Raw genomic sequence first — 27,503 nt, 5'->3', positions numbered from 1 at the left:
GTCTGTGATGAGGCGGAGTCTAAGATCAGACCACAGCAGTCTTCATTGTGATCCGATCTTAGACTCCGCCTCCTCACAGATGAACCTCCGGCAGAACCAGCCTTGATTGGCCGAATGCTGTACACTGTATAGCATTCGGCCAATCAACGCTGGTCAATGCATTCCTATGAGAAAAAGTCAGCTCCCGCATAGCCACAAGCTGCCAGCTCTCCCGACTAGCAAAGACAAGCCTGCTTCAGAACCAGCGTTGATTGGCCGAATGCTATACAGTGTAAGGGCCGGTTCACACTAGCGCTAAGCTGTCCTGGACTGGCTTAGCACCGAGCGGTGGTTTGGGGAGGCCACTGGAGCAGCGCTGCTCCAGCAGCCTCCCCTCACGCTCAGGCAGAGCGCAGGTCATCTCCATTTCTGCTCTCTGCCTGCGAATGGTGCTAAGCCCCGCCCCCTCCGCTCGGCCACGCCCTCTCTGCTCGGCCACGCCCCTCCTCCGGGGGGGGAGGCGGCTTTCTGTAGTTCGCCTCGGGCGGCGAAAGGGGAAGGTGCACCCCTGCATGGACCCCATAGCATATAATGGGCTCTGTGTGCTTGCCGCGCACTGCCCGCATGAATCATTCATGCGGGAAGTGCGCTGCAAGCACACGGACCTGTTATAGTCTATGGGGTCCATGCGCTTTAACTGCACAGTGCTCCTTCTCAACATTCCTCAACTGCACTTCGCTCCTCCTAAACACTCTCCTCCTGCTACTCGTGGACTTGGTGACTCTCCTTTAATCGAATAGTGGTTTCCCCTGAATCGAGCATTTTTTCCCATAGACTATAATGGGATTCGATATTCAATCAAGTAGTCGAATATTGAGGTTCTACTCAAAATGAATATCGAATCTTGAATATTTCACTACTCGCTTATCTCTACACGCAAACATATACATGTACAGGTCTGTGAGAAAATAGGAAAGATGGCATATGGATGGTAGCCATGTGCCATCTGTTCCCTCTACGGACCCATACATTTCAATGACTACGCCCAAACTGCAAAATTGGTGAGAATAGGACCTGTACTGAATTTGCCTCCAGGCTCATGGCACCAAACATGAACCAGTGATAACAATACATTTTATTTATATAGCGCCAACATATTTAATCTTTAAGTATGTAATGGAAGCCACAATACAGCGCCCGATGTGTGGTACAACAGATCCCATTTCCTTGGTGGAGTCTATTGAATTCCTTCTAGGTTTGCAATATAATATAATTATAATTAACTAGCAGGGGGACCCGACTTCGCACAGGTATATTTCATTTTTTGTTTGTGTAGTGGCCCTAAAAGAATTGCCCAGTTTTGCACTCATGTATTTTGAATGATTTGTGTGTGTGTGTCTCTGCCCATGACTTCTTCTACGTGTTGTTGGTGTTGCTCATCCGCCTATATTCAGCAAATTGCTATTGTCGATGGTTTTCCTGCTCCGGTGTTTTGGCAGCTCTTAAGCTGTCCTGCTGCTGAATTTGTTCCTTACGCCATGCCTGTGATTGTTACGACATCTCAGCAGCTCGCTGGGACACCGTATAATGAGCGTATTGTTGATGTTGATGATCTGCCTTCTCTGGCATTTTGGCAGATGTCAAGTTGGCCTGCCGCTGAAATCATTCCTCGTGCTGTGCCCGTGATTGTTCTGGCATCTCAGCAGCTCGCTGGGAAGCCATATAATGAGAGTGTTGTTGGCATTGATAATCCACCTGCTCCGGTGTTTCGACAGCTGTCAAGCTGGCCTGCCGCTAAACTCGTTCCTTGCGCTGTGTTGTGTTGTTACTGCTGATGATCCCCATCAGCTCCACTTGAGGAGAACTCTGTGACTTCTGGCTACATTCATAGCTGTTGTTGTTTTAGAATTTTGCAACAAATTAGATTTTCTTTTTCCCGGCATGTTTAAAAATAGCAAACTGCCAATTTGGATTAAAGGTGTTTTCCCATCCAGTGTGTGAGCATGTTGCTTGGAGCAGATCAGATAATATGCAAATGCAAGTACAGAATCCACTGAGGGATAGCTGAGTGTTTACACTTAGAGATAACAGACCTGGGACCTGAGATAAGGCTGCTTCAAGAGCAGTGTAATATAGTACGTGAACATAAATTTATAACAGTTGTGAAGCCATGTCATTTACCGGATTAAAAAGTAACCTAGGAACTATCTCTGTGCCGAATTTCATTCAAATCCGTTCAGCAGTTTTTGCGTGATTGACTAACAAACATACAAACATACAAACTTTTACATTTATAATATTAGTAGGATGCTGTGTGCAGCATTCATCCTTCTCAAAAATGTGATAAATTTTGCAACTAAGACTCCAACGCAAATATGATATATTTTACAATTCTATTTTATTGCAAAGAACGTTCCAATAAAATTTTCTAACTATTTTTTCGGTTTTGGATATGAGAAGTCATCAACATATGAGCACTGCTGAAGAGAATTATTCCATTTACATAACACAAGGAATTTTCTCTAAAAATATAAAACAATATAATTACTAAATTGCTCTGACAACACTCATCTGCTTATTGTCATGTGGCTATTTTATTCTGAGGATTAAAAGCTGCATTGCTGAATTTTGATACACCCTCGTTAGGAATCTTTCTGCTGGATTTCTTTGGATTATATTTCAAATATTTCACGTATGCTGTCACAGAGAAGCTGCCAATGATGCATGGCCGCAGCAATAATCCATGAGCCATAATCACAAAGTGTAGCCTGGTATGCAAATACTACTATTGCTAAACATGTCTGTCAATTGCTAAAAAACTGTATCACATCAAAGGTATCAATATGGTATCATAGGTCTATATGCAGCAGTACTAATTTTCAGCACTGAACTATGAGTTTATAACTAGAAAGTTTTACAACCCTGATTCCCAAAAAGTCGGGATGCTGAGCAAAATGTACAGAATGATTTCATACAATCTCATGCAACCATTTTATTCTCAATAGAACATAGAAAACATATCAGAAGATGAAAGTTACACAATAGAACATAGAATACATATCAGAAGGTGAAAGTTACACAATAGAACATAGAACACTTCAGAAGGTGAAATGTACACAATAGAACACAGAACACATATCAGAAGATGAAATTTACACAATAGAACACACAACACATCAGAAGATGAAAGTTACACAATACAACATAGAACACATATCAGAAGATGAAAGTTACACAATAGAACATAGAACACATATCAGAAGGTGAAAGTTACACAATAGAACACAGAACACATATCAGAAGGTGAAAGTTACACAATAGAACATAGAACACATATCAGAAGGTGAAAGTAATGCACACAACCGTACTTTATATCGCAATTAAAAGTACAGACTCATACATTTTAATGGGCACATACATAGTTTTTGCGACTGTGTCATGGCTGAATTAAAGGGCCATAAAATATGGTGGAGGATCTATATCTGTCTGTGCTTGTAGCTGTTTCAATGTATGTGTTCATTTTCAATGTATGAGTCAGTGAAAACCATGAATGACACGTGGATACCAATCCGTGTGTCATCTATGCTATTTTTACTGATCCGTAGACTGCACACAGTTATGTGCATGTAGCCTTACACCATAGAGCAACATATCATATATTGTTCATGGGTGATCCACTATGGGGCATAATAGTATGTGTGCAGGGGCCATGGTGGGGTATAATAGTATGTGGACGGGCCACTATGGGACAATATACTGTTTGGAGGGGCCGCTATGACACATTACACCATGTGGAGGGGCAGCTATGGGACATTGTACTGTCTGGAGGCCACTTTGGGACATTATAGTGTGTATAAATGAGGCTTTATACTGTTTGGGGGCCAGCAAAGGGGACGCTATGCCATGGGGGGGGGCCCAAGTTAAAAGTTTTCTGGGGTGTCCAGTCTTTGCTAGTTACGCCACCTCCAGTACCACTTACTTTTCTAGCCTTTTGATAACCTTGTCCCAACTTTTTTGAGATATGTTGCTGCCATCAATTTCTAAATGAGATAAACTTTTTCAAATTAAATGGAAAATTGTCTAACTTTCACCTTCTGATATGTGGGAAGAATATTCTTCCCATGTTCCTTTGCAGTGGAGCAACTATGGCTATAAGTCTCCACACACCTGAGAAGGTGGTCTATCCCTAAGGAGTAACGTTATCCCCACCTTCTGATATGTGTTATAGTTTATTATATTTATTGTCATAATAAAATATGGTTATTTGAGATTTCTAAATTATTGCAACCTTGTTTTTCTTTACATTTTACTCAGCAACCAACTTTATTGGAATTAGAGTTGTAGAAGGAAGAAATTGTAATATCTAATGCAGTATTTTCCAATCATGTTCATCAAATCCTTGAGGGTCCTTTATGGGTTAACCAGTGCCATAAGATGCCTCACGTGTTCAGAGTCCATTGTTTAGCACAGTTCTTTAATAGTTCATACTTCTATATGACATGCGTTTTGGCATTTGGTCAAGGATAATAACTTCATTGGTAACAGAATAACAGGTATAATAGACTATGGATTAGACGGCATACATAGTAATCTACACTGGTGCCATTGCTTTGCATATAATAAATACCTTATTGATGAAATTCACAGTATGTTTCCGTGTTTTGTGCAATGTTGGGAACATCTGCCAAATACCTAATCTTTATCAAACTCTCAGTGTGTACTGTATTACTGTGTGATAGCCTGACCTTATATACCAGGAGACATTATATAAAAGAAATAACTTGTTCATTAAAATTAATTTATTAAAATCACATTATTTCGAATGATAACAATGGTTGCTTTATGACTGATATGTAACTAAGTTCTGTCGCCTCAAATTATAGGCTAATAGCCCTTTACAGTGATACATTGTACCAAAATAAAGAGAAAAAGAGACATTTGTGCTGCTGAAGTATATAACCAACATAGGAATAGCTACACAATTGTCTTTAGTATAGGTCATCTATTGAACATCCTGGTATTATATACTTTGGAGAATTTGACACAATGGTGTACAGTGCTTTCTTCATGCCTTGCATTGTTACTCCTCGTTCACACAACTAAGTTTCACCCATGAAACTCGGACCGGATTTCCCAGCCTGAATATCGTACTGGGAGGGGGATGCATTGCATTATGGGTATCTATGCTGCTTGGCGTCCTTACCACCTGGCAACATACTGCCCCACAGTGATCATAGTACGGGACAGTATGCAGTGCATTCTAAACATGCTTGATCTGCTCAATCACTGTGATCAGTTGTTTGACATGCTTAGGTTGACTGTCCAAAATATTATTAATGTTGATATTTTCACACATAACCTTATCAGATAGCATGCACTCTAGATATTTTTGCAGCTTTCAAAAGGAGTTTGTTATCAGAACTCAGCATATCAACCCAGTAGTGCAAATGGACAGGTTGGGGTCACCTGAATCAGACAGTGTTTTCATATTGGAATGATGGGAAGCTTATGTGCACAGATATGTTGTGAACAATTCTTCATGGCAGTTTGGGCCCAGATAGAGAAGGAAAGAGAAATGTAAATGCTGCTAAAATGGGATGGGATTGGATGTAGCTGATGGCTGTTAGGTTAAGTCTCGCAGGGGGCGCAAAGCAGAACTTTTGCACCAGGGCCTGCAAGTCTGTAGTTACGCCGCTGTGTCCATTGCTTTATCACAGTGTCTTCTTCTGTTTGGGATATTACATTGATGATATAATCATTATCAAGTAAAGCAAGACGTTTGTAAAGTTGGTTTTAATGGAGTGGAGAAAACAAGAGTGTCGTTGAGGTCGAGGACTCTGTTGACCACTTGCAAAAGTCACGTCACATTTTACAGTTGCTTCTGATGATGAATATGAGTGTAGTTGACATAATTTACAATAGGTATTTTTTATTTTTACAGCTTCTTCTGTCGCCTGAGAAAAAGAAGGAGGAATATAATTTATGGGTTTTTTTCTGTGATGATGATGTTGTCATCTATTTCTTTTTCCCTAACTCCTTGGAGTCTGTATGAGGATGTCTACCATTTACTGCTAGAAATGTTGCTGCACTTGCTTGGACTTTCTCTTTAAGAAGAATCTTATGTTGGTCAAATGATATGTGGTGAGCTGGTGTGTGAAGGATCTCGCCTAGCCACAGCCACTTTTACCCAGCCTCTGGCACTTCTTATGTCTTTGTTTCAACAATGGTTTTCTTCTTGCCATTCTTTCCTAAAGGTCAGATTTGTGATGTGCATGACCTATAGTTGTCCTGTGGACAGATTCTCCCACCTGAGCTGAGGATTTCTGCAGCTCTTCCAGAGTGACCATGGGCCTCTTGGCTGTTTCTCTGACCAGTGCTCTCCTTGCTCAATCTTTAAGTTTAAGTGGACAGCCATATCTTGGTAGATTTGCAGTTGTAGAATCCTTTTTCCATTTTTGGATGATGGATTAACAGTGCTGTTTGGGATGCTCAAAGCTTGTGACATGTTTTTATAACCAAACCCTGCTTTAAACTTCTCCACAACTTTATCTCTGACCTGTTCCTTGGTCTTCATGATGCTGTTTTTTCACTAGTGTTCTTTAACAAACCACTGAGGCCTTCACAGAACAGGTGTATTTATACTGAGACCACATTACACACAGCTGGACTCTATTAACTAATTAATTTATTTCTGAAGCAATTCATTGCACTGGATTTTATTTAGGACTATCAGAGTAGAGGGAGCTGAATACTTTTGCACGTCACACTTTGCAGATTTTTGATTAAAATTTTGAAACCATGTATCATTTTAATTCCACTTTGCAATTATATGTTACTTTGTGTTGGTCTATCACTTAAAATGTCAATAAAATACATTTAAGTTTATGGTTGTATAGCACAATTTTAGTTAAGGACTCCAATATCTTACAAGACCAATACAATATAACAAAAAACTTAGCACATGAGAGGGAAGAAAAAAATGTGGTTTTTATACAAATAATATGATCCCAAATAGAGGTCCTACATCAAAGATAACGTGTCTAACCCAAAAACAAATATAGAGAGACCAAAAAAAAAGGTAAACAGACACTCAGAATAATGAGGTCATAAAAGACCAAGATTCATAATGAATAAAATATACAAACTTTAATATTTACCACATTAAAAAATTATACAAAATATATGATGCAAATGGCAACAGTAAATATACAAAAATGAGCACAGCGAAAGTGTCCAATGGTGCCCTAAATAACAATAAAGTACAGATAATAGAGAGATATACATTTTTAAGCCTATAGCAAATAGACCAAATAGGTCAGCTATCCAGTGAGACTCAAATACACAGGATTAGGTAGAGTTGTAGTATAGTAAATTGTGTATGCAGACGTCTGCAAATATACAAAAGGCCTCACTGTAATAATGATGGAATAGTGGCCAAACACCCAATTGTTAGTTATTAGATATTAAAGTGCAAGGAAAAAGGATAATATAAAATGTACATGGAGCTTGCTCTACAATAGTAAGGTTTAGTCACAAGGTGTACAACACGTCATATACATATTGAAGAGTAAAGCTTACCCATCATAAAAGCAGCATGAGAATAAATTATAGGGCATTAAGAGGACACGCCGGCTCTCACCCGACGCGCGTGCGTTTCGGCATACCTGCCTTCGTCTGTACAATATAGAGACAGGCAGGCAGGGGTTAGCATTCATCGACCTATATTATAAAATTATGTTGTTTTGATGAACAGCTGGCCATCTTGTGACATATACACCTGGACACATCCAGCCAAGGGGAAAGGTAAGGAAGGATAGCATATTACACTGAATGAATGTCCTCACTTCACTAACCAAGTATGTAATTTATGACGGTGCTCAAGTGACATTAAGATGATGCATTTTATTTAAAAGGGTTGTCCCATCACAAGGATCCTATCTATACTGCTTGTTAATATGAATGTAAGACTTTTCCTAAATACACTGCTTCAGCAAAACTGCTTTGTTTGTCCACTATCTTATTTTATTCATTTTTTTGTGGCCACAGCCCTGACCTAGCTGCTCATGAGTCAAGTGATGTATCTGCTGCTCTCAGGGGGAGGGAGGAGGGGCTAAGTGCACGGGAGCGAGCCTGGAGGGGGGGGTAGCTTACCCTTTGGGGGAAGGGGCCGCCAATGCAGGATTAGACGCCGGCACAGGGTTATACGCTGCTATTCTGCTCCTCGCCCCCCCCCGGAATAGCAGCATCGCTTCTGCCGCTGCTGGCTTCATGCAGGGCAGAAGCATAGCGATGTTGCTGGCTTCACCTGTGCCGGCATCTAACTGTCCCCGGCATCCGCTGTAATAGAGAGGTGGATGCTGGGGACTGTTAGACGTCAGCACAGGTGAAGCCAGCAACATCGCTATGCTTCTGCCCTGCATGAAGCCAGCAGCGGCAGAAGCGATGCTGTTATTCCGCTCCGGGGTCACATATGCAAAGCCAAGCGGCGAGATGCCGCCGGCCCTGCGTGCACGCTCATACACCAGTCTAGCCTTCACAATGCGAATACAGACCCGGCACCCTGTTGGGTCTGTATTTGCATTGTGAAGGTTAGACTGGTCTATGAGCGCGCACGCAGGGTCGGCGGCATCTCGTCGCTTGGCTTTGGATATGTGACCCCGCCCACCAATGACGAAACAAAGCCGGAAGACAGAAGATTTCAAAGAAACAAAGACTGGTGAGTATGCGACGTGGGAATACCCCTTTATGAAAAAAATTCCATCTAGTAGTTACACAGCAAGTGTTATTTCATGGCTGCTTCAATGTATAACACATTTTTCTGTTCTGTTCTGCTCTATGAGGTGACAAATCTGTAAAGGAATGTTTAAAAGTTAAACATAAAAAAACTGCGCAAAATAGAAAATGTTTCTCTTAAATGCTCTAATCCTATTTATTCATTAAGGCTAAGGCCCCACATTGCAGAAACGCAGCTTTATTTGTTGCAGATTTTGTTGTGGCTTTTTTGAGCCAAAGCCAGGAGTGAATTGAGCAGAAGGGAGAAGTATAAGAATTTCCTATGTATTCCCCATTCCCTCTGAAGCCATTCTTGGCTTTGGCTCAAAAAAGCGCAACAAAATCTGCAACAACAAAAAAGCTGCATTTCTGCAATGTGGGGCTTTAACCTTACCGAGTATTTACTGTAGACTAAATTAGGATGATGACAATTTATGAGTCTAAGTATTATGTTTAGGTGCTGATAAGGATATGTTGACATGGTGTATCTGATTTTCAGGCAGCTTCCATCCAGAAATCAGCATTAGGGCCCCTTCACATGGCAGAAGCGCTCGGCTCATTCCGAGCCGTACACGCGAGCGCTTTTAAACACTTCCCATTCACTTCAATGGGAGCGCTCGTAAAGCCGGCTTTACGAGCGCTCCCATTGAAGTGAATGGGAAGTGTTTACAAGCGCTCGCGTGTACGGCTCGGAATGAGCCGAGCGCTTACGCCGTGTGAAGGGGCCCTTAGATTCTGCCCTCATCCTGCTGGAGTCTGAGGCCTCACATTGCAGAAACGTAGTTTTTTTGTTGCAGATTTTGCTGTGTTTTTGAGACAAAATGGCTAAAGAAATGGGAAATATATAGGAAGCTCTTATACTTCTCCCTTCTCAATCCACTCCTGGGTTTGACTTAAAAAAAAACAAAAACGCTACAAAATCTGTAACAAAGAAAGCTGCATTTCCATAATATAGAGCCTAAGTCTCACCATGTTCAATGAAGGCAGAGATCAGAATAGGAAGCTGAAAAAATAATCATTCTGCTCGAACTTGCAGTGGATTGCAGATTCTTCAGGAGTTTGTCGTCCCCCCCCCCCCCCCCCCCGGTGCTTGAGTGGATTTCCTCCTACTCTCCAAAGACATACTGATAGGGAATGTAGATTGTGAGCCCTATATGAGACAGTGATTGACAGTGTCTGTAAAGTGCTGCAGAATGTGATGGCGATCTGAACAAGCCCTAAAGATTGCCCCCATCTGGACTATCCGCTCTGTAAATGCTAGTGATTTGCGTAAGACGTACCTTATCGAGCTATGGGTCCACACTTTACAACTAGACGGTTTTCCTCAGTGATACTTCCATTGGTTTTGACACCAGAACAAGACTAGAAATATGATGTTATATAAAATTATGTCAGGAGCATAACTTATACAGGAGAATAAAATTACACAATAACATTTCCATAATTTACTATTGTATTGTTTAAAGGGGTATTCTGAGACTATGATATCGATGACTTTTCCTTCTGTGCTTGGAAAACAGCAAAGCGGCAACAACTATCAGTATCATAGACCTAAAAACCCCTTTAACAATTGTGAGAGAGTGAAGGGTGTGGTATGGGAAGACAGGTACATTGCAACCAGGCACCTAAAGGGTGTATGGTAAAAACCCACACCAGGGAGGTCAGCTGGGTAATCAAGGCCTGATAAAGTCTGTGTGTGAGGACTGGGAAGTGTGGCACCACCCTGACAGAGCTGACCTGTTCAGACTGAACATATAAAGCAGGTACTGTGCCACCCAATGTTGTTGCCAAGCTGGGAGTCTGGTAGCCAGTCTCCTGTATAGACAGGGAAAAGTTTGTTTGTGTTTAGTTTAGTTCTCAGCCGAGAAGGGTTTTGTTTTGTTTACACTCACCGGCCACTTTATTAGGTACACCTGTCCAACTGCTCGTTAACACTTAATTTCTAATCAGCCAATCACATGGCGGCAACTCAGTGCATTTAGGCATGTAGACATGGTCAAGACAATCTCCTGCAGTTCAAACCGAGCATCAGTATGGGGAAGAAAGGTGATTTGAGTGCCTTTGAACGTGGCATGGTTGTTGGTGCCAGAAGGGCTGGTCTGAGTATTTCAGAAACTGCTGATCTACTGGGATTTTCACGCACAACCATCTCTAGGGTTTACAGAGAATGGTCCGAAAAAGAAAAAACATCCAGTGAGCGGCAGTTCTGTGGGCGGAAATGCGTTGTTGATGCCAGAGGTCAGAGGAGAATGGCCAGACTGGTTCGAGCTGATAGAAAGGCAACAGTGACTCAAATAGCCACCCGTTACAACCAAGGTAGCCAGAAGAGCATCTCTGAACGCACAGTACGTCGAACTTTGAGGCAGATGGGCTACAGCAGCAGAAGACCACACCGGGTGCCACTCCTTTCAGCTAAGAACAGGAAACTGAGGCTACAATTTGCACAAGCTCATCGAAATTGGACAATTGAAGATTGGAAAAACGTTGCCTGGTCTGATGAGTCTCGATTTCTGCTGCGACATTCGGATGGTAGGGTCAGAATTTGGCGTCAACAACATGAAAGCATGGATCCATCCTGCCTTGTATCAACGGTTCAGGCTGGTGGTGGTGGTGTCATGGTGTGGGGAATATTTTTTTGGCACTCTTTGGGCCCCTTGGTACCAATTGAGCATCGTTGCAACGCCAAAGCCTACCTGAGTATTGTTGCTGACCATGTCCATCCCTTTATGACCACAATGTACCCAACATCTGATGGCTACTTTCAGCAGGATAATGCGCCATGTCATAAAGCTGGAATCATCTCAGACTGGTTTCTTGAACATGACAATGAGTTCACTGTACTCCAATGGCCTCCACAGTCACCAGATCTCAATCCAATAGAGCATCTTTGGGATGTGGTGGAACGGGAGATTTGCATCATGGATGTGCAGCCGACAAATCTGCGACTGCAACTGTGTGATGTCATCATGTCAATATGGACCAAAATCTCTGAGGAATGCTTCCAGCACCTTGTTGTATCTATGCCACGAAGAATTGAGGCAGTTCTGAAGGCAAAAGGGGGTCCAACCCATTACTAGCATGGTGTACCTAATAAAGTGGCCGGTGAGTGTATTTGAGCCTTTGAAAAGGCAATTAATGCACCGCAAGTGAATAAAGCCTGAACTTGTGTGCAATTCAGTGCCTGTGTCCCTGTTTCCTGCACTGCTACCGAGCATCTATCTGAGCGGTTACCCACACAATATATTGGTATTAAACATTAGACACCTATTTATCTTCTGAATTCCTTGCAAACCCCTTCTTATGCCTGGTTCTCATCTGTGTTTGGTAATCTAAGTGGTGTGCAGTGAAAGCACATGGACTCCATAGACTATAATACTATATAATATATAGTACTTTGTGATCTACTGTCATGTCCGCATGATTTGTGCGGGCAGCGCGCAGAAAGCACACGGACTCCATCTATAGTCACTGCACACCGCTTGCCAGTACATTCGGTAGTCCGTTTGGGGGGGGGGGGGGGGGGCCATGCGGACTCCCCTGAACGGATTACCAAACACAGATGTGAACCAGGCATTAGGGCTCAGTTTTGATACTTTGTCTCTTTTGCCAAAATCCTGCTTTTTACATCAATATATACGAGTATCAATCTGCGCTTCATAACCTTTAGGCATTATGTACACTACCATATTATGGATCTGGGTTGTATTGATTCCTAATATGGTGCCGATAGATGACTATGGACCCATATAGAAGCAGTGGTGGCAGATCAAAACATTTCACTTACTGGTTTGCAGGGTCCCTTTCTTGTGTCACAAATGTTAACTTCACAGTGTAAATAAACTAGGTTTTCATTTCCAATGAACTTAAACATATGAAGAGAAAACCGTCCTTCTGTGGAGACTCCATTTTGCATCACTTTGATACTTCTGTCCCTCTTGTTTGGGCATCTAGAATAAAGCAAAGCAGACTGAATGTACATGCTGTATACAGCAAACAGTATGTATATGGCATGTCTTAATGATGTATGAGTCACACAAGCCGGAACTTGACTTTCATATGAGAACATAAGAAAGCAGAAACAAAAAAGCATTGGGAATTCTAAACATTACTCCATAACATTTCTAAAGGAAGTCTATGAATACCAAAATGCCTCTCAAACCAATAATAGCACCGTGTAGGGGCCTTTACTAGGAGCAGAAACATCTCTTCATAACCAAAAACTGAGGAAGCAATGCAGAGAAAATCATCTTCTGATGGATATGCAAATCAGCCTGCAAGTGCACAGGGGGTGGAGTCTGATTTATCAAAGTTGCCTACAAAGGATAAATCATCAGTATCTATTCTGTGGGGATCCAACACCCAGACCATGCACAGATCAGCTGTTTTCGCTGGATGCTGCTGCAGTTGACGTGTAGTGAATGCTTCTGCTCATATAGCTGCACAGCAGAACCACCACTATAGAGTGGACAGGGCTGTCCTTCTGCTCCTCTCACTGGAGAAGGACCAGACTGCATGCATTTCCAGTTCACTGCACCACTACCTGGTGGATGCTAGAACAGATGATCTGTATGCAGGGGTGAACCTGCCCCTTTCGCTGCTGGAGGCGAACGACAGTAAGCCCCCCCCCCGGGAGGAGGGGGCGGAGCGGAGGGGCGTGACGGAATGAAGGGGGTGGGTGAAGTGAGGGGGGCGGGGCTTAGTGGCGTTCTCAGGCAGAGAGCAGGCACGGAGAGGACCTGCTCTCTGCCTGAGCGTGAGCGGAGGCCGCTGGAGCAGCGCTGCTCCAGCGGCCTCCCCAATCCACCGCTCGGGGCTAAGCCAGTCCAGGACAGCTTGTCCTGGACTGGCTTAGGTAAGCAAAAATGCCGCCCTCCCTGGGGCCCTGACATAGCGCCGCCTGAAGCGGTCGCTTCAGGTCGCCTCATGGGAGGTGCGGTGCTGTCTGTATGGGGTCCAGATGTCAGGTCCCCACAGATCACATACTGATGACCTATCCTATCAAGTTAAAGTTTACTGAAACTATTTATTTAACTTATTAAATGTTAAGACTTGTTTCATCAGTATACCTATGCATATACTGAAGCCATACATAGTCTAATGAACAAGATGTGCCTATCAGTGTGTGATCAAGGACAGAATTTGAACCTTTTCTAGTGGTATTGACATGAAGATATAGGGGGCACCATAATAATGATGTGTTTACAGGCATAATTTTTGATGGTGTACATGAGCACATGTGCTTAACATGGCTGCCAGGTTGTACTAGTTTTATTATACAAGCTTTTTTTGTATACTTGGCACAATGTGCTCAATATTTACCAGCATCTGTACATCTTATAGCAGTACAGGTAAAGGTAGGTACTCAGTGTAAAAAGCCACAGCAGTAAACCTCCAGCTCTGATTCGGCTTTTTGTCGTGGGATCCAAGTGACTGGAATTTGTAGAGGAATTTTAGCTGGAAGAACGCCTCAAATTGCTCTCCATATTGCATTGTGTGAACCAAGTCTAATTCACCTCCAATATGTCTCTATTAATCACTGATATTAACACACTTGTACCAAATTAGAATACTTTAGAAACATGGAATTACATCACTAAAATATTAAGAATATGATCCTATAAAGAGCAGCAGGAAATAACTTATTTGCACAATGACATTTACCTGTTACTTACTTGTTCTTAATGATGGGATGTTGCACAGAGTCACTGGCGTGTCTGCTCGGAGTGGCATAACAGTTCTTCATAACCACAGCATACTGAGAATTTGTTTGACCCTCAAGAATGACTCCCACATACAGTCTTTTGGTTGTTGATAGTGTCACTGGTGTACGGATGTATGGAGATTGGAAGCTTTCATTCCTGTACAGCACCATTCGAGCTTTGAATTTCCCAGTGCCGACAGTTTTAACATTCTGTGCACTGTAAATGAAAGGGAACAATCCATGTATTATCTATTACTGCATTGCTTGAAGACCTAGAATTCTCTCAGGCTAGGGGCCCCATGTGGTATAAACACAGCAGCGTTTTACAGTCCCTGCAATTCCAGTGAAACCTGTCCACACATTGCAGAAAAATATGCACAACGGAAATGCTGTGATTTCCAAAACCATCGCAGTTTTGGAAATCGTAGCATGTCAATTATACCTACTGAAAAGGCGGCGATTTCTTGATAGGTATAATTGAATCAGAAAGCACAATATGTTTCCACTCCAATTTTCCCCACCTCACTTTTTTGCTATGGCCTGCTATGGGTTTTCCAGAGATTTAAATGGAACCTGCAATGTGAGATGGAATTAGCCAGAATCCCATTCACTTTGCAGGTACTGTAAAGTACAGTGTTTTCATCTCAGTGTTTCCACAGCAGCAAAAATGCTGCATTTTCACAACATGAGGCTTCAGTCTAAGGCCACTGGCCCTACATGGTGTAAACACTGGGGGGAGGAAACATGGCATTTTACAGTGGCTGCAAATTGGATGAGTTCCTAGTGGAAAAAATGCACAGTTGACACACTGCAATTTACAAAACCGCAATTATGTCAATTATACTTATGGAAATGCCAGTGGTTTCCCTATAGATATAATGGAAGCAGAAGTCCGCATATGAAAAAACAGAATGCGCTGCCACTCTTGGCTTTGTCTCAAGAAATGCAGCAAAATCTGCAACATAAAAAGCTTCATTTCTACAACATGTGGCCTCTGCCTAAGGCCGGGGCCCCATGGAACAGAAACACCGTGGAAATGCCATGGGAAAAATCTCGACGTTTTACAGTACAGGCAATCCCATGCACAATTTGCAGTAAAAACACCATGAATTTCCAAAACAGCACGGTTTTAGAAATCGCAGCATGTCAATTATGCCTACGGAAACACGGTGGTTTTCCCATAGATATAATTGCAACAGAAAGTCCGTGGAGGAAAACTCTGCAAACTTTCTGTTTAAAACGCTATGGGAAGAACTGCAATGTGTTCCCGCCGCGATTTTTCCCGCCGCGCTTTATCACTCTGTGGGCCCTTAGCCTTTAGGGGTTTTCCATGAACATAACATCTTAGGAAGTTTATTGTATTTGTGGTCATATCCACTAGCAACCTATTAAAACAAAGGAGTGTCACCAGCAAGATGACTAGGGAAATTCTTTAAAATTGCCAAACTTTTAAATACTTATATTTGCAAAAATGTTTATCTTTTAATTCCCCCTGATTTGATCTGATTCAGTAATACATACCTTATGACTGGTGTCAATGGCTGGCCAAGATCAATTTCCACATCCAAAGGGTAGGAGCAGGTAAAACTTCTTTCTGCATCGTTATCTCTTATAATTAACTGTTCGCTTTCCTTCTCCAGTTGCACATAGATAGTATTTTTGTACATTGCATGTGTGCCATTGGTCTGGGAAAATGTGGAAAAAAAATTAACTAGTTAATAATTAGGATCTAATGATATAGAAACTATTATGGGCGTCTATACTTTATTTGCAGATTCACATTTTCTCAAAAACCTTTACTTTATATTTGTCCTTTGCCTTACACATTTCCCATTTATTTTCATTGCCTTTGTGATCTGCTGAAGGATAGATCCAGGAGAGACACAGATTGCTAAGAGTAACTGCTGATGTCTAGTGGAAATGAGAACTTTAGTCTCAAGTCCCAGGATATAATGGGGCTGATCTATTAAGACCAATGCTTGGTACACTAATCCATTTGTGCATCAGAAATTTTTAAAGGCTTTGGCCTATTAATTATGGGATGTCTTGTGCTCCAGAAATGTGGTCAAAGACTGGAGGCGAGCCTAGATTCCTACTTTGTTCTGCCCACTTTTTTGAAAAGTGTCAAACAGGGCCCAAAACTGGAAAGTCACCATTTTTGCAGAAAAAAAAAAAACCTATGCACGGGGAACCAAACTCATGATTTTTTTTATACATTGTACATACATCCAAGGCTTGATTATTTGGCCTTTTTGTCAAAAGTAAAATTAAATGTCTTATAATTTCTTGTGTTTTTCTCTTAGGGGGAGTTCACACGGAATAACGTGCCACGTGATGTGGCACGTATACGGCGTGTGAGACTTTGCACGCCGTAAACGATCCCATTGATTTCAATGGGAGTTCGGATCATATACGCCACGTTATTTTGCGGCCGTGATTTTGCGTTTACGGTGCCCAAAGTCTCACATGCTGTATACGTGCCACATCACGCGGCATGTTACTCCGTGTGAACGCACCCTTAGACTCAGTGCACACTGCACTAGAGCCTGCATCTGATAATGGAAGGTATTCCCAGTCTGTATAATAAATGTAGGTACAGTACACACTGGGAAAAGCTTCCACATTCCAGTCCAACATTGTGGGCTAGTAAACACGTCGAGGGCCATCACAAACTAAATCTATATTTCTTCACAATGGGAACCTATGGGCATTATATTCAATATAAAGGCCCTGGCAGGATGTTTGGTCTTACTTCAGCAGTATCTCAGTGAACCAATTGTACTTACATATAACAGATTTCCGCATATCCCATCTCGAAGGGGAGATGTAACGCTGATCAGTCCATTGTTACTGACTTCCTTTACTGCAGTACAACTACTATTTGACAAGTGAATGCTTTTAACATGGAAACGTTTCAGCTGACACGTCCGGAAGGAAGCCTTCATTTCAGTTGTGCTGCATTTCAGTTCAAGTTCCAAATCTTCAATACCTGAAACAAGATATACATTGTTTATAATATTTCTGTTTTACATATCGTAACCATATTTAAAGTAGTGGGTATACTAGGTATAGTATGAGTAATAGTACTGTAGTGGGGGTGGTCACATTACACATTTTGTTTTGGGGCCCAGCAGCTTAAAGTGATGTCACCATGAGCCTGGCAGGTGCAGGAGCACTCCACTGGGCCCAGCAGATGTACCCAGTCTTCCAGGACGCCGGTAGGTCACCCCCTTTTTGCAGGAGTCTTCTGCACACTTCAGGATAGTCAGCACGTATGCCATAGACTGACAGAGTATCCTTTTGGCCTCTGTTGGGCATATATGCATTAACATTAGAGATGAGCGAACAGTGTTCTATCGAACACATGTTCGATCGGATATCAGGGTGTTCGCCATGTTCGAATCGAATCGAACACCGCGTGGTAAAGTGCGCCAAAATTCGATTCCCTTCCCTGGCGCCTTTTTTGCACCAATAACAGCGCAGGGGAGGTGGGACAGGAACTACGACACCGGGGGCATTGAAAAAAATTGGAAAAAGTCATTGGCTGCCGAAATCAGGTGACCTCCATTTTAGACGAATAGTGGATTTCAAATCCGGGTCATATGAGAATGTGAACTTTGTGACTATGAGACAGGGATAGCTGTACAGTCAGGGATAGCTAGGGATAACCTTTATTTAGGGGGGAATGTTATTAAAAATAACTTTTTGGGGCTCTATCGGGTGTGTAATTGTGATTTTTGTGAGATAAACTTTTTCCCATAGGGATGCATTGGCCAGCGCTGATTGGCCGAATTCCGTACTCTGGCCAATCAGTGCTGGCCAATGCATTCTATTAGCTTGATGAAGCAGAGTGTGCACAAGGGTTCAAGCGCACCCTCGGCTCTGATGTAGCAGAGCCAAGGCTGCACAAGGGTTCAAGCGCACCCTCGGCTCTGATGTAGGAGAGCCGAGGGTGCACTTGAACCCTTGTGCACCCTCGGCTCTGCTACATCAGAGCCGAGGGTGCGCTTGAACCCTTGTGCACACTCTGCTTCATCAAGCTAATAGAATGCATTGGCCAGCGCTGATTGGCCAATGCATTCTATTAGCCCGATGAAGTAGAGCTGAATGTGTGTGCTAAGCACACACATTCAGCTCTACTTCATCGGGCTAATAGAATGCATTGGCCAGCGCTGATTGGCCAGAGTACGGAATTCGGCCAATCAGCGCTGGCTCTGCTGGAGGAGGCGGAGTCTAAGATCGCTCCACACCAGTCTCCATTCAGGTCCGACCTTAGACTCCGCCTCCTCCAGCAGAGCCAGCGCTGATTGGCCGAATTCCGTACTCTGGCCAATCAGCACTGGCTAATGCATTGTATTGGTGTGATGAAGCAGTGCTGAATGTGTGTGCTTAGCACACACATTCAGCTCTACTTCATCGGGCTAATAGAATGCATTGGCCAATCAGCGCTGGCCTATGCATTCTATTAGCGTGAACTGAGTTTGCACAGGGGTTCTAGTGCACCCTCGGCTCTGCTACATCAGATTGCTACATCTGATGTAGCAGTGCCGAGTGTGCATCAGATGTGTAGTTGAGCAAAACTGACTCAGCACTGCTAAGTCTCTGCATTCGCATAGGAATGCATTGGCCAGCCTTCGGCCAATCAGCGCTGGCTCTGCCGGAGGAGGCGGAGTCTAAGGTCGGACCTGAATGGAGACTGGTGTGGAGCGATCTTAGACTCCGCCTCCTCCAGCAGAGCCAGCGCTGATTGGTCGAGTTCCGTACTCTGGCCAATCAGCACTGGCCAATGCATTTCTATGGGGAAAAGTTAGCTTGCGAAAATCGCAAACTGACAGGGATTTCCATGAAATAAAGTGACTTTTATGCCCCCAGACATGCTTCCCCTGCTGTCCCAGTGTCATTCCAGGGTGTTGGTATCATTTCCTGGGGTGTCATAGTGGACTTGGTGACCCTCCAGACACGAATTTGGGTTTCCCCCTTAACGAGTTTATGTTCCCCATAGACTATAATGGGGTTCGAAACCCATTCGAACACTCGAACAGTGAGCGGCTGTTCGAATCGAATTTCGAACCTCGAACATTTTAGTGTTCGCTCATCTCTAATTAACATGCTTATTTTCAGTTATAAAAAGAAGTGTATCAGACTGAGCTCTGCTATACAGAGAGACATAAAAAAGAATAAGCATCACATGCAGTATACATTTCTTTTTACATGGGACCTTATGGGCATACCAAATTAACGTTTTCCCCTGCAATACTTAGACCTTCTCAAGTTACTACATAATAAAAATGAAATAGTGTGAGATATCTGCAAATGAAGCCATTTGATAAGCAGACTAGTGTTTTCTTCAGTTTGTTTTTTCCTCTTGAGAATAAATGAATTACTAAACTTTTATCCATTTATTTATACATACCAATGTCTTCATCTCCATCTTTGCAGTAACAGCCATAGGCGCCATTTACAAGTTGGCGTTCTTCATTCTCAGCACATGGGCATTGCTCATTCAAAGAATTTGGGTCTAAGCAAATAATACAAAAGTAAAAATAAAGAAATAAATGATAATAATAAAAAACAAATCAGTGCTCATAAAGCTTCGCAGTTGGTATACCATACCTGTGCAATAAGCAAATGGACACTTGGGCGTGTCACTTAATTTGTACACATGATATCCAATAGGACAAGCCTTGACCTGGACAGCAGTTGACCAGTGACAACAGTCTTCACTGTAGTATGCGCAGGCTGTCAGGCTGACAATGCCGTCTCCTGGTGAGGGGTGTGATCCATTTATCCAAATGGGGACTTCTGTGCTACAATTCTGCCCCATGACACATTTATCTGGTATACGGATTCCGCCTGCACCTAGAAATCTGTACCAGCCACTTTTATCTTTGTCGCAGTGCGTATCTTCTGTGTTGTCTGTGCTTCTCCAGGGCTCATTCAGTGTGGTGTGGACCAAGCATGGGTCAAAGCAGCTGAATGATCCCGTGTGCTTTATACAATCCATATCCTGACCACACACACCAGTTGTACATTCATCCAGTTCACAATGTCTGCCATCTCCATAGTAGCCATATGGACATGAGCAGGAGTAGCTTCCCTCAGTGTTGGTGCACATTGCCAGAGAGTGACAATCGTTCAATTTAGAGTCTGAACATTCATCAATATCGACACATTCTTTTTCTGATGTCTCTTTATAGCCACTGAGGCAGCCACAGGCATATGATCCTAAGGTATTAACACATTTGTCAGGACATGTATTGGTCCAGGATTGGGCACATTCATCAACATCAAAGCAATTAAATCCATCTCCGAGGAATCCATCTTTACATGAACACCGTTTCCTGCCTGAGTAAGATTCTTCACACGTGGCGTCACGATGACATGTGGAGCAGTCGGAGGTAGCTACAAAACAATATACAGTTCTATAAATATATATAGTTCTATATCACCAAAAATAAAAACTAATGAATCTTCATTCACTTTCATTACTTTGATGCCAACAAATATGAAGTTTCTAAAATTGTGCTACATTGAAATGACTCTTAGAGGACTTGTCACCCCCACTGACGCTAAATAATTCCATTCCCCATAATAAACCATTCTCATTTACATACAGTAACCCATAAGTTGTGTCATTCTTCCTAGAAGTGAATGAATACTAATTAGATGTTTCCATTTGCAGATTTGTACCTGCAGTCTGACACTGCACAAACAATGCTATCAAAGGCAGATTGAATAGGAACACACCCCTCTGACAAGAGGAATGTCAACACCCAGTTGTGAATTTACTCATATCATTCTAGAAGGAATAGTAGAGAAAAAGTACAAAGCAATGAGAAGATGCTCCAGAATTGTTATTTCATGAGGAAAACAAATATTAACTAAAACAGACATGTCAGGGAGGTAACAGGTCGTCTTTAAGAAAAGTATTCGACATTCTTCACCACATCCACCACCTTTACATCCTAAATAGGTGCTGCTCCACTGATCCAACTCTGTTGGAATTATTTCTGTAGCCCTCACTAGTACAACCAATTTTGTTAATTTCAGTAAAGTGATTAATTTCAATCCCTTACGAGTCTAGTGCATGGGCCTATTCAGTGACTGAAAGCTTACACTTTGTGTATGGAAGAACATTTGTTGAGTCCACTTGTAAGACTCATAGGTACAGAGTGATGCAGAGTGAAACATCAATACAAACAAACAACTCAATACACTCTTAGGCTATGTTCACACTGCAGTTTTGATATGTCATAGGAGCAGAAGAACAGACTGAAACATTGACAGTATTAAAGAATTTCCATGATTTTTTTTTTTTAATGGCCTATCCTTAGGCCATAAATATTTGATGGATGGGGGCCATAACATGGCCCCCTGCACAGATAAGCTGTTTGGAGATGTGTCAGAAGCAGTTTGCTCCATGTCCTGTATAGTAGCCGGGCACTATAGTAGCTGGGAGCTAAGCTGCAGTAATGGCACCCAGTGCATGGCCACTACACAGGACATGGAGCTATCTGCTTTTGGATCTGTGCACTGTATAGTTATGCCTTATCTATAATCCGTCTTGTTCCACAAAACTATTTATCCTTCGCCTCAGCTCCTTCTGCTCTATACCTTGATAGAGAAACAAGTTCACTGTAACGTGCTTAAAAAACACTAGTACTAAAATAGGTTTATAGCTAAAATGAATATGAAGAGTCAGCTTTGCTTTTACCATAGTTTTGTATTAACCCTAAGATGATAGCTTTGTGAGCTCATATGATACAGATGATTTTTTTTTCATTCTTGTTTAGATACACATACTATACACCCAACCGCCTCAGATCCACGTATTGTCATTGGGAACTTACATGACACATTCGTTTCTAAAAGACAAAAAAAAACAGTAAACAGAATTAGCTTCAATTATAATACTTATAACTGGAATATTTCACATTACAAGAAGAAATATGGTCAGTAGTGTATACAAAGCAAGAAGTGTTTGTGAACTTTGAGAATGCAAATATCTCTGTTCATTGTATGGTTAGGAGTCCAGTGGGCGGTCCTACTTAGTAATTGACAGCTATTTTAATATGTGCAGTTATTCTTTGTGCCATTCATACTATGAAGCATAGGGATCTACAGTCTCTAGGAGTGAATGTCTAGTTAATGTGTGTGTCAGTGCAAACTGCACCCTGTCAGTCACTGAAAAAGGACAGGGATAGGCAGGAAGGGACAGAGGGTGCATTCTCTGCATGAACAAAGTATAATTCATAAACCATTCATCCTGTGTATAATCTCAGGACTAGGAAAATAAATTTGTACCTGTAATCTGCTGTCCTTACATTGGGCAGCCTATTAAAATGACAATGACCCCTCTATCACACTGACTCTCAGTAGTAAAATGAGTCAAATAGTGCAACTTAAAAGGAATGGGTTACCACGAAAATGCTATGCAATCTACAGGGAGCATGTTATAGAGCAGGAGGAGCTGCGCAGACTAATGTATAGGTTTGTGGGAAGAGATTCAGTATAACCTGTCATTTATCCATTGAAATCAGATGGAGTAATTGAGTCCGGTGTGCGGTCCTAACAGCCTCCCCACTATGACTGTGACCATAGATGGCTGCAATCACTGTTAGGACCGCTCACTGGACTCAATTACTTCGTTTAAGCATAAACGGAAAAGAGAAATACTAACGGAGAAATGGCAGGTTATACTTAAAGAGGACCTTTCATGTCCTCTTCAATGTGTGCTATTATAAACCGACAATGCGCAGAATTCCCAGTATGTGGCCAAGTGCTGGAAATATCAGTTCTGTTCATTTCGGCACTGGTATCTCCCCACTGTCAGAAAGGTGGGCCTTACAGCTTAGTATCATCCCTGGGCTGTGAAAAAAACCTGAAAAGGCTGAATTAATGCGTACTGTCGGCTTTCTAGAGGTATATAATACTGCACATCTATGAGGACATGAAAGGTCCCCTTTAATCTCATGCTACACAACTACACATCAATCCGCTCAGTTCCTCCTGCTCTATAACATGCTGTCTGCAGATTGCAGAGCATTTTCATAATTAATTGATGTTTATGCACATTTACATCTACTGTATAAGCACCATTTTACTCAACAGCCTATTAACTAAATTGCAAGTTGGGATTCAATACATTTTTGCTATAAGGGCACAGTCATAAAGATGGAGATGAATAAATACTAGTGCTTATTATAAAATTGATATTTTTACCTTTATTTCCTGTTATGCGTATGGAGATATCTCTTGAACTTGTTACATTTAGATTCCATTTTCCTCCATTAGGTTTAGTATCTATCTGGATAATGGGTCCTATTGCCTTTGTACTGTCACTTATATTCGCAGAGGGTCTGAACACAGTACCTGTAGAATAAAGGAGTAATCCATGTTCAGATGTAAATCTTGTGAGGAATCGTTCAGGAAGATGCTTGTAGCAGTGCAGGAAACAGGGACACAGACACTGGATTGCACACAAGTTAGGCTTTATTCACTTGTAGTGCATTAACTGCCTTTGCAAAGGCACAAATAAACAAAATAAAAGCCTTCTCGGCTGAGAACTATGACTATACAGAAGCCTAGCTACCAGACTCCCACCTTGGCAATAACAGTGGGTGGCACAGTACTTTCTTTGTAGATTCAGTTTGGACAGGTCAGCTCTGTCAGTGTGTTGCCACACTTCTCAGTCCTGACACACAGACTATTATCAGGCCTTGATTACTCAGCTGACCTCCCTGGTGTGGGTCTTTACCAAAACACCCTTTAGGTGCCTGGCTGGAATATACTTGTCCTCCCAGACCACACCCTTCATTCTCTCACAATCTGCTTATCGAAACTTAGATACACTGAGGTCAATTACAAGTAGCTGAAGCACCAAATAATAACCCCCCGGTAAATGTACTTACCACTTGGATCAGTAAGTTTAATGTCAGTAAGTGGTCCATTAACACTCACAAGTATACCAGTAATGTTTTCCTTTAGTAAAAAGGAGTCAGAATGAGAACCTGGAGAATAGTCTTTGGCGAATACAGGCGTTGAGCTATTCAAAGGTCTGGACAGCATGAAGTCCAAATAGTCAAATGCCTTGAAATGAATAATAAAACACTTTAGGGTCGATACTTATCCAACCTTCTAGAGATAGACATCTACTAGTAGCCACTAGACTAGGACTGGCCTGGGAAGCCAGGAGAGTTTACTGGTATTGGCATAGTATTTACTAACCCATTGGTAGACTGTGTTCTAATTCATGTAGAAGAAGCAGCCCGAGTAGTATCTCTGTAAAGGTATGTCCACTACAGAATATGGCATGATGAGATGAAGGTCTTCCATTGAACTTTAGCAAAAATTGAAGGGGGCAGATTTACTAATACTGTCTAATATGTATACTGTGTAACTGTAGACCAGGCAGTCTAAAGATCCAACAAGTTTATCACATGCAGAGTATCAAAACTCATTTGCAGCAGCATCTTTTGGCACTATTTTCTTGGGCACCACTTTAATCAAAATCCCCATACGATTTATTGCTCAGTTTAGGAGAATGGTTAATGGCCTGCATTTACCTTGGGAACACGTGAAGTAGGGCATAGACAAAACCTACCTATGCTACCTCTAGCAGTGTTTATTCTAATGGAAACATCCAGGTCACTCAGGATGAAATCCAAACCGAGCTAGCTCTTGAGTCACTACTAACATAGTGGTCATATGTATGCATACGTGTGTGTGTGTGTGTGTGTGTGTGTAACTCGACCCCACATACATACCCTATACACAGATTTTCATTACATTATTCATATGTACATGAAATAACATGAGAATTACAGATGTATCTGTACTTACTTTACCAAGTTCTGAAACAGGGACTTGAAACACCTGTCCAAAACTTTTTAATGCAATTTTATTGTATATCTGGAAACCTGGATCATTCACTGAAGAACACAGTCCAGTGATCAAAAAAGATACCTGTAGGGAATAAAGGTGACCAGTCAGTTATTTCGTAAAATATGTCTTATTTCATTCTCTGTTAGTAGCAGCCAATCATATGATACGTCTACTCGTCTATGTCAAAAACATACTGGGGCAGATTTATTAAGACTGGCATTTCGGAAGTCACTCTTAATAATGGCCCTGACTGGTGCGGGGCCTGAATTATTTCTGAAGAAGCCCTGACTTCTATATAAATCAGTTGCACACTGGTGTGCCTGAATGGAGAACTACACCAGTCATTAACTGGCATAGATTTCCATTATAACACATATATGAATATATCAGGACGGCATAGAGGGCTTGGTAAATGACCCCCAATGTGCCCACTGTGCCAATGTACACCAAAACACCGCAAAATATTTTTCAATATACATAGGTAATTCTTCACAATGATATTAAACCCTAGAATCAGGCAGATACCGCAATAAAAGTTTACAATTATATCTTAAGATTTATTGGATGTATATTTTATCAATATATTTTCGATGTCTTGTCAAAGTGCTGCTCACCTGTGATTGAGTTTTTGCTATAAGAGCGTATATATTGTTTATCAATTCCTTTTTATAATAATCTTTAGCAGAAGCATCAGTCAAGACCAAAATAAAGGAATTAGGAGGTGAAGACTCTAAAGCCAACTTCAGGCCCCCCATGGTCAGCTCAGGGCAGTCAGATAATCCTCCATAAGGAGAGAGTTTATTGAAGAATTCGGCAAACTCTGCTTTGGAATTGGTTTTTCGAACAGGTCCAACATCTGAAAACAGAAAATTAAAAAATAAATTTCATATAAAAATTTGTTTTATAAATAATATATTCAATTATATTTTGTACAAAGTGGCTCTTTAATAATCTTTAGTGTTTAACAGATATAGTGTTAATAGACAAAATCATCGATATCATTTTTCAAGGGACAGGCTTTTTATACCAAGGTATTGTAGTATCATCGATAACACCTGTTATCAAGTATCTAACCCAATCTTTGTGCATTAAAGTCATGAAAATTATATGTAATTAGTCTACTTACCGGGATCATTGAACTCTACCATTGTATATTTCCGTACCCCACAAGGGAGCCGTGCTGAAGCTCGCTCAAGAAGCCAGTCATTTACTTTCTTTAGCTCCTCTAGATCATCACTCATAGAACCAGTTGTGTCCACCAAATATGTAAGAGATGAAGTCTCTAGAGAATAGAAAATGCAAACAATGTAAAAGTAGCAAAGTTTGTGTGTTCTCCTTGTGTTTGTGTGGGGTTTCCTCCGAATACTACGGTTTCCTCCCATTCTCCAAAGACATACTGATAGAGCACTTAGATTGTGAGCCCTATATGGGGCAGTGACTGACAAGGTCTGTAAAGTGCTGCGGAATATGATGGCGCCATATCAATAAGCAAATAAGTAATAAATAAATAAGTAGCCAGGGAATTTCTGACTCTTACAGTCACCATGGAACATTATAGGTGAGCTAGACATTCTGACTCAAGAGAGCTAAAAATTACCTTGAAGAAATGAAATAGTAAGGCTACATTCACATCTGCATTGGGGTCTGTGTCTGTTACAGTGTCCACCCATATCGCTGGATGAGATAGTCCAGCATGCACAACTTTTTCGTCCATGCATTTTTAGTTAAAAAACAACAGACACTTGATGGATCTCATTATATCCAATAGGCAGGGGAGTAACTATCAGGGTAGCAGTGGTAACGGCTGCTACCGCTACGGGTTTTTTGTTTTTTTTTCAATAGGCTGGTAACAGGTCCTATTTACTTACTGATCCCAGCTCCTGCTCACGGCCGCCGGCACATCTCCTTCTGCGGAGACTGCTGTGAGCAGGAGCTGGATTTGGCAAGTGAGGCCGTGGGCCCCACAAACACTATTATTATGCCCCCCCGTATATTGATCAGAGGGCTAAGAGAGGTGAGGGAACATAAAAAACACTGTTACTTACCTCTCCTGTCTCCATCCAGGCTTCAGGCCTACTTGTGTGACGTCACATTGAAAGCCGGCCAACATCAGCAGGGACTGCACCAGAGCCAGGGAGAGATAAATTACATTGTTTTTTATGTTTGT

General features: G+C 41.9%; 1 protein-coding gene across 1 annotated transcript; it reads right to left on the bottom strand.

The window, feature by feature from the left end:
- Positions 1 to 10,032: 10,032 nt before the first annotated feature.
- On the bottom strand, positions 10,033 to 26,592 carry LOC142217242 (uromodulin-like). The gene is made up of 13 exons (XM_075285435.1): positions 26,463 to 26,592; positions 25,951 to 26,192; positions 25,295 to 25,417; positions 24,364 to 24,541; positions 23,675 to 23,824; positions 22,303 to 22,317; positions 20,066 to 20,854; positions 19,866 to 19,970; positions 17,239 to 17,441; positions 15,974 to 16,137; positions 14,424 to 14,669; positions 12,536 to 12,698; positions 10,033 to 10,113 (listed from the first exon to the last, which is right to left on the bottom strand). The coding sequence occupies exons 1-13, from the start codon at positions 26,575 to 26,577 to the stop codon at positions 10,033 to 10,035; spliced, it is 2,574 nt and encodes an 857-aa protein (XP_075141536.1). The 5' UTR covers positions 26,578 to 26,592.
- Between the last annotated feature and the right edge of the window lie 911 nt (positions 26,593 to 27,503).

The sequence above is a fragment of the Leptodactylus fuscus genome, chromosome 8 (genome assembly GCF_031893055.1).
Source record: "Leptodactylus fuscus isolate aLepFus1 chromosome 8, aLepFus1.hap2, whole genome shotgun sequence".
NCBI classification, from domain to species: Eukaryota; Metazoa; Chordata; class Amphibia; order Anura; family Leptodactylidae; genus Leptodactylus; species Leptodactylus fuscus.
This window is presented reverse-complemented; position numbering and strand designations above follow the sequence as displayed.